Source organism: Setaria viridis, chromosome 5 (assembly GCF_005286985.2).
Source record: "Setaria viridis chromosome 5, Setaria_viridis_v4.0, whole genome shotgun sequence".
NCBI lineage: Eukaryota > Viridiplantae > Streptophyta > Magnoliopsida > Poales > Poaceae > Setaria > Setaria viridis.
Window position 1 is genome coordinate 8,369,746 of NC_048267.2, and position 7,544 is coordinate 8,377,289.

At 42.5% G+C, this 7,544-nt stretch overlaps 1 protein-coding gene across 1 annotated transcript; it reads left to right on the forward strand.

Annotated features, from left to right (window-relative positions):
- Positions 1 to 4,970: 4,970 nt before the first annotated feature.
- Positions 4,971 to 5,704, forward strand: LOC117855971 (histone H2B.3). Its single transcript, XM_034738375.2, has one exon. The coding sequence runs from the start codon at positions 5,069 to 5,071 to the stop codon at positions 5,528 to 5,530; it is 462 nt and encodes a 153-aa protein (XP_034594266.1). The 5' UTR covers positions 4,971 to 5,068; the 3' UTR covers positions 5,531 to 5,704.
- Positions 5,705 to 7,544: the final 1,840 nt, after the last annotated feature.

Here is a 7,544-nt window from a genome sequence, read left to right on the forward strand (position 1 = left end):
GCCCGTCGCCGGCCGCGCGCCGCCTGCCGCGCCCGCCCCTGCGTTTGGGCAGATCAACTTGTATTGTAAAATATCTCATCTATCCGGTGTTCTTCTTCAGGCACTGTTTCAGGGATTAGCTAGCTGGATAGCTAGAGATGCCGATTTACCAGTACCTAGCAAAGCACCATGCATGAGATTTGATAGATCGATAAGGAAGGAGCAATTTGAAGGGAGCAAACATGTTTATTGGCATGCGTTAGTTTTTAGAACACTGCTGGCTGCCTTCATGAATGATCAATGTCTTTTAGAAGCTCATACTGATTTCATCTCATCATGATGGACTCACCGTTCAGCAGAGGCCAGAGGGTGCATGGACACATATAACTTGCGATAGAGGAGAGACGTGTACAGGAGGAAAGAAGGGGAGGAGAGAGAGGAGAGACAGACATGTGGGTTCGTTCACAAAGGGTAAAATAGGCTATTCACAAGAAGTGCTCATGTTTTTGGAGCTGGAGCACTGCCTCCAACCAAACACGTGCAACAGCTCCATATTTTTCTGGAGTTGTTGGAGTGGAGCTAGGAAAGTGTGGAGTTGGTGGAGTGGAGTTGGTTTTTCTAAAGTGAAGTGCTCCCAAACAGCCCCTTAGTGGCGTTCATCCTTAAGACCTAAACAAAAAAAAAGTACAACGAGACCTAAACAAGAAAAAAAATACAACAAGAAGGAGGTGGAGGCATTACGGAGGAGGAAGATGGGGGGCCGCAAAGCACTAGTCTACTGATAGCATTATGAAGTCAAGAAAAAAAAAGAACAAAACTCTAAAAATTAAAGATAAATGGCCCGAGGGGTCATTTAATCCTTTTGCATTGTATGGTTTCCTGAATGAATTTTTTAGATGCGAGTTTCATCCAAAGGGTAGCATTTTCTGATGGAAGTTGAAACAAATGGACCTAACCAAAGAACATTTATCTATCCTTAGTGTTTTTTAAATGGTAAACTATATTCTCCATCATGTATGTGTAACTATGTAGAGCTATGTATGTAACTCTTGTATGACTAGCCTGCCACATAGTAGAGCATAACAATCCCCATACATGGAAAAGATCAAAACCTACTAGTATATCCAACATGATCTCATCCATGACCATTTTGTACCCATACATCCTTGGCAACAATTCATTACAGCTGGATTTGTACGCGACTATAGTTATGACTAGACTAGACATTAGTGGCTATGTGCTTACACTTTTGCTACTATGACATTTGATTAAAATCTCAAGATATGGTATGTGCCCATATTTGAAGAACTTGAACTTTGTTACATATGGTTGACCCATTGACCATGGCAGATTTCATCTTGATGAACCATGCTATTCTTTAAATTATATCCAAGGGGTTTCTTTTGCTTGTGCCTCATAAGCAATATCCATGTTTTTCACTTGCCCTGGTTCTTCTTTACATCTCCAAAATTCTATTGTTTAGGCAGCACACTTCACGCTTTAGTTGTTTCTTTTAAGCCAATGACCATAGTAGCAAGTTATGAAAGCTCGAAAAATAGAGAGTGAAGTACTTAGAAAAGGCGTAGGAGATTTAATAAATTTAGGTGCATTTCCTATTAAATGTTCTAATGTAAATTTGGGATGGAGTATAAAAGGATAAGGAATATTGGAATGGTTTCCGATCTAAATATACTAAAAAACACATTCGAAGGTTAGAGTTTAAATCTAATATTGATTTTTTTCCATCTTTCGATGATTGTCCATTTTACTAATGAATCTATCAAGGTATTAAGGATTTCCCTAGCCAACTGAAATGGTTGGCAATGTCATTTTCCCAAAGGTGAAAAAATAATGGCCTAAGCGAGAGGTGGACATTCTCCCAAATGCCAAGGACCATATTTGTCTCCCTATTTTTTGCAAAATATTCAAAAGATACCTTAAAGATGACAATAACAAAAAAAAGTTATTAGTGTTTGATTACTAAATACAATAGATTAGCACTATTTGACACCGGCATGGGCATACACCACATATATACATGACTATCGCAATTTTCCATCACAATATGTATTCCAACAAAACACTATTTGGACATATGGACGACCCATACCAACCATGACTCGTAGAAACATGACTATATGATATTGTTTAATGCAGATCTCTAGTAACAACTGATATGGCATGGGATGATCTCAATCTTTCGATGAGAGTGAGGATAACTCGATTTGGTGGAGGATCGACGTTGTGCTGCCCGACTACAACGACCAACAGGGGCGTTGTGCCTTAGCGATAATTACACCAGCTCCGATTTGTTATTGTTCCTGCCATGCCAAGAACAACCTTGAACCTGCAAGCAATCGAATGACAGGTAAACAAGCAAACAACGCACAGACCTTGGGCATCTGATATACATAGATTTGGGGTTCTGAATCAAGTAAAACAGATAGTCTAGCTGACACACGCATTTACAAGGAAGTAGTAAAGCTAACTTGCATCTAAACAAAACCCAAGTCTCAAATGGTGGCTGCTAGTTTTATTTATAGGGCGGCTGCAACCAGGAGGTCCTAGATGAGCTCTCCTAACCCTAGGATACCCTCCTCATGGGCCTGACTGGATATAAGGCTCAAATGCCAAAGGTGAGGTTGTGTTCATCCTTGAGGTCCGAACGTTCTTTGGTCGATTCCTCCCAACTCCGGTCAAATCTGTGAAACTAGACTTCAAGATCTTTTCAATGAGTACTCATGGACCTCAGGCACCCTTCGGATTTAAGAGTTATGATCATCTCAATCTGGAGCTTCCTGCAGATCCGAACGCGTGGTCCGAATTTCATGTCCAATCTGCAGCCTCTTTGTTCTAATCTGGTTGTTCTCTTAGCTGCCTTTATGTCGATCTGGTTCTTCCCCATTGTTCCTAAAGACAAATAAATCATCACTATGATTTAGTAGCATCCAATTCTAAGAACAATATGTATGGATAGCTAGGAACGAATTACCTGAGAGTGAATCATGTAAGCTTAGGGGGTGTTTGGAAACACTTTGCTAAACTTTAGCACATGTCACATTGGATATTTGGATACTAATTAGGAGTATTAAATATAGTCTAATTACAAAACTAATTGCACAGATGGAGTCTAATTCACGAGACGAATCTATTAAGCCTAATTAGTCCATGAATTGACAATGTGGTGCTACAGTAACCATTTGCTAATGATGGATTAATTAGTCTTAATAGATTCGTCTCGCGAATTAGACTCTATTTGTGCAATTACTTTTGTAAGTAGCTCATATTTAGTCCTTCTAATTAGCATCCGAATATCTGATGTGACTCTGCTAAAGTTTAGCACCTCGTATCCAAACACCCCTTAGTGTCCCATAGGTGTGGTTGTATCAAGGGCAGTGTTGTCCACATCAACAACACTTAACCATACAAAAAGCTATGTACAATCATATTTTACAATGCTTATACCAACAACACACAATTTTCTCAAATTGCCACGTGTGGATCCCTAAAATATACTCCGTACGCTCCAAAATGAAAGATGTTTAAGTTTTGTCGAAGATAAATTTCTCTAACTTTGATCAAGTTTTTTTAGAAAAAAATGTGTCGACATATACAATACTAAATCAACCCACTCTCACAGCATATTTTGACTAATAAAAATTACTTACCCAATTGGTTAAGTAAAATAAAATAAGTACCACGAAATCTACCATCAAATGTACTTTAGGTCCGACTTTAGATTCACCTGTATGTATAAGAATTTAATACAAGAAACAAAAAAGTGAAGCAAATGAAAAAAGATACCAATGTGTTATGTTTAGGAATGGGTGTAGTATTATTACTACCTCCGTTCTTAAATATATGATACAATTTATTTTTTTTCCATTTGTTTGGCTATTCGTCTTTTCTACAAATATTTTTGCAAATAGATAAATCTACAAGTTAAATCTAAAGTACATTTAACAATAGACATACTAATACACATTTTACTTTAGTTAACTAACTCGTTCAATAGACATTGGTGGTCAAAGTTGTAGTAAAAAGTCAACGACGCCATATATTTAAGAACGGAGGGAGTATATATCTTGTACCCATATGATAACTATCATCGACCAATGCACGATAGTTCACATCAAGTTGATGATACAAAAATTGTTCTTTAATGCTTCAAGAATCATACAATGTACTCCCCATTTCACATTTTCTTTAGGTTTTTATCTCCGACCACTTTTCTTAATAAAATATAATCATAATATCTAATAAGCATGGATTATTAAAAAACTTTTCAAGACAAATCTAAATAAATAGTTGTTTCCAAACAAAGTATTTGAAGACTATTGGTGGCCAAAATTTTAAAATGTCCGACAAGATTTTGATCAAATTGTGAAGTATTTGTGATCGAATTGAGTATATTGTTAGGGTGTTTTTTATTATCACAGGGTGAAATTTGATAAGCAAAGAAGTGGTTGCCTTGAGTCTATATCACAAAACTATAAACTCCTAAAAAAATCCGAATTGAGTGGTCCATAAACAAAAATAATCGGAATTTTTTCCTAAAAAAGATCGGAAATTATCTCCCAAAAAAGTTTTTGACTTCTCGTGGCTGTGGCTGGGACTTTTTTTAGATCTGCTCTGGCTTGGACCTGTGGTTGTGGCTGGGAATCTTCACCGACACCTGGGACCCGTGTGCAGATCCGGTTGGCGTCCACACCACGCGCCAGCACAGGAAATGAATTTCCCGCTTCCGTTCCTATGACCAGTGGGACCATCGGCCGAAGACGACGCATCGCGCGCCGAAAACCAATTCCCCTCCGCCTCCTTCCGCCATCATTTTCGCCACGTCAGCAATCCGCGTCTAAACCGCATCGCAGCCGTCCATCCAAAGACGCATCAACGGCCCACACCGCTCGGATGTAGCGATCCGCGGCAATGCCTCTCCACCAATCAGCGCTCGCCTCTCTCTTTCTATAAAGTCGTCGCCCCCGTCTCCTCTTCTTCCAACAACCACCTCTCTGCCTTCGCCGCCGCCTCTTCTCCCAAATCACCGACCCACATCCCAGCCACAGCAACCCCGAGCGCAGCCGCGTCGATGGCCCCCAAGGCGGAGAAGAAGCCGGCGGCGAAGAAGCCCGCGGAGGAGGAGCCCGCGACGGAGAAGGCGGAGAAGGCCCCGGCGGGGAAGAAGCCCAAGGCGGAGAAGCGTCTCCCCGCGGGCAAGTCCGCCGGCAAGGAGGGCGGCGAGGGCAAGAAGGGGAAGAAGAAGGCGAAGAAGTCGGTGGAGACCTACAAGATCTACATCTTCAAGGTGCTGAAGCAGGTGCACCCCGACATCGGCATCTCCTCCAAGGCCATGTCCATCATGAACTCCTTCATCAACGACATCTTCGAGAAGCTCGCCGGTGAGGCAGCCAAGCTCGCGCGTTACAACAAGAAGCCCACCATCACCTCCAGGGAGATCCAGACCTCCGTCCGCCTCGTCCTCCCCGGCGAGCTAGCGAAGCACGCCGTCTCTGAGGGCACCAAGGCCGTCACCAAGTTCACCTCGTCGTAGACGATAGGCTTCCCCCTTAGCTCGTGGCCTGTTTTTCCTGGTAGTGATGCCTACTTCCAGGAATTTGGGTGGAATGGATGGTGTAGTTAGATGTTGGGGTTCCTGATCGTGTTCTTTCTGTATGAAGTGGAATTAAGTTTGTTATCTGATGGAATAGTAGTGGTGCTTGTTTAACTATGTGTTCAATTTAGTATATCTGCTCTTGATTCTGGGTCTATTTTAAGTTTTGTCCATCCCATTATTATGAGACACTCGCCCTTGTGAAGATTGCGTTACTTTGTAACTTCTGATCTGTGGTTTTGTGACTGGAGCAATTTCGTTTTGGTTTCTGAATTCTGATTTATTTTAGCTTTTCTGCCTGTGATCTTGTTGCGGAAAGGGTTACCTCTTGATGCTCAATCTGCCGGTCAGTTTTAGGGGTTAGTAAATTTCGCGTTAATTGGGCGCCATCTGGATTTGGTAGCTCAATTTTGACAGCCCAAGGCCTACCATTTTGGGTTTGTGAATTTGGGAGACGGAAGGTTCTGTCCTGAAATGTTTGGCGGCACCAGAATTTGGATCCACAATTCGAGAACAAAGTTACAAACAATTTGGTCTCTCCTAATTTACTTGCAGGCTTGCTGCGTCGGGTTCAAAATTTGGGAGATGGAGCCATGGAGGGCTCGTGAAATGTTTGGCGGGATTTGTGTTTGGAATTGTGAAACCGCCATGTGCCAGCGTGTTTTGGCGCCTCTTAAAAATTTCATAGATGGAACCCGTCTTATGAGACGTAAACCTTTTTTTGTAATATGCGTGCCGGAGGTTTTTCTCGATCACCAAATCCCCAAACCCCAATTCCCTTCGCCACCATCTCCAATTGCCGCCGCCTCCGCGTCTCGCCTCTCCTGGTTCTAGCTCCCATCACCTCCGCAGCTGCCTCCCCGCTCTCCACCTTACCTCACCGCTATCTCCATCATGAGCTCCTTCATCAAATCTTCGAGAAATTCGCTGCGGAGGCCCCGCCCAGCTCCCCTGCTACAAGGGGTAAGGGGCCCATCACCGCCTCTCGCGAGATCCGCTACTCCGCCCGCCTTGTCCTCCCGGGTGTCCGAGGGCACCATTGCCGTCAGCAAGTTCCCTCCTCTTTGCTAGGTTGCCTCTACTTGTTTCAATACTACTTGGGTGGGTGTTGGCAGAGTGCCTCAGTTTATCAGTTAGCAGTTGGTAGCAGTAGAAACAGTGAATGGAGCTGGAAAGGGATAAATGGTAGTTTGTGCTTAGTAGGGATGCGGTGGGTTGTGCTGCTACTTCACATGGGTCTCAATTCTGAAATACTAATGTTGCCTGTTATACTATTTTGGGATTACTGTTTCCTGATGGTTCAACTTCGTGATTGGGTTGTGCTTTGTTGTGGATTGATGATGATTGCTGCTCAAATAACTAAAACGAGTTATGGAACATCTACATGTAATCTCCTTTCCCCCCACATTTTTACTGCTTAAGATTTGATGTACTGCATTTGGCCGCCCCTCGGCCCGTAATGAAAATCAGGTGGGGTGCTCCCCCCCGTTGACCCTCAAAAAAAAAAATTCCTCTAGTGATCTGGAGCCTGAAATTTATGCAGTAATGAGAGTTCCTATTCATGCAACCATGCCTACCAGGCTACTAATGCTTTCTGAGCTGTCGATTCGATAGTTTACACGAGGTTAATTTGTGATGACCTGCTTGCAGAGGATGAATTATTAATTTTGGCCGCTGCGTTGAATTCGGACATTAAGTTTGAACAACATTTGATTCTGATTTATTGACAGTGCATCAAAAACTATTTTTCTGTGCAAGGCTGTGCGGCAGCGCAATAGCTTTAGTGCGTGGAGCTTCAAATTCTGACATCTATGGTAAATTTGCTTGACAACAATTTCCATAGGAGCATCGCTAAGCTAACTGAATTATACAACACGTGGCATTGGTTATTTCAGGTTATGCCCCACTAGGACCATCTTTGCTTGCTGTTGCTGTTCTGAATTTCCATCCCTCC

Coding starts and splice junctions, on each gene's coding strand:
- LOC117855971 (XM_034738375.2), top strand. CDS start 5,069: ATGGCCCCCAAGGCGGAGAAGAAGCCGGCGGCGAAGAAGCCCGCGGAG.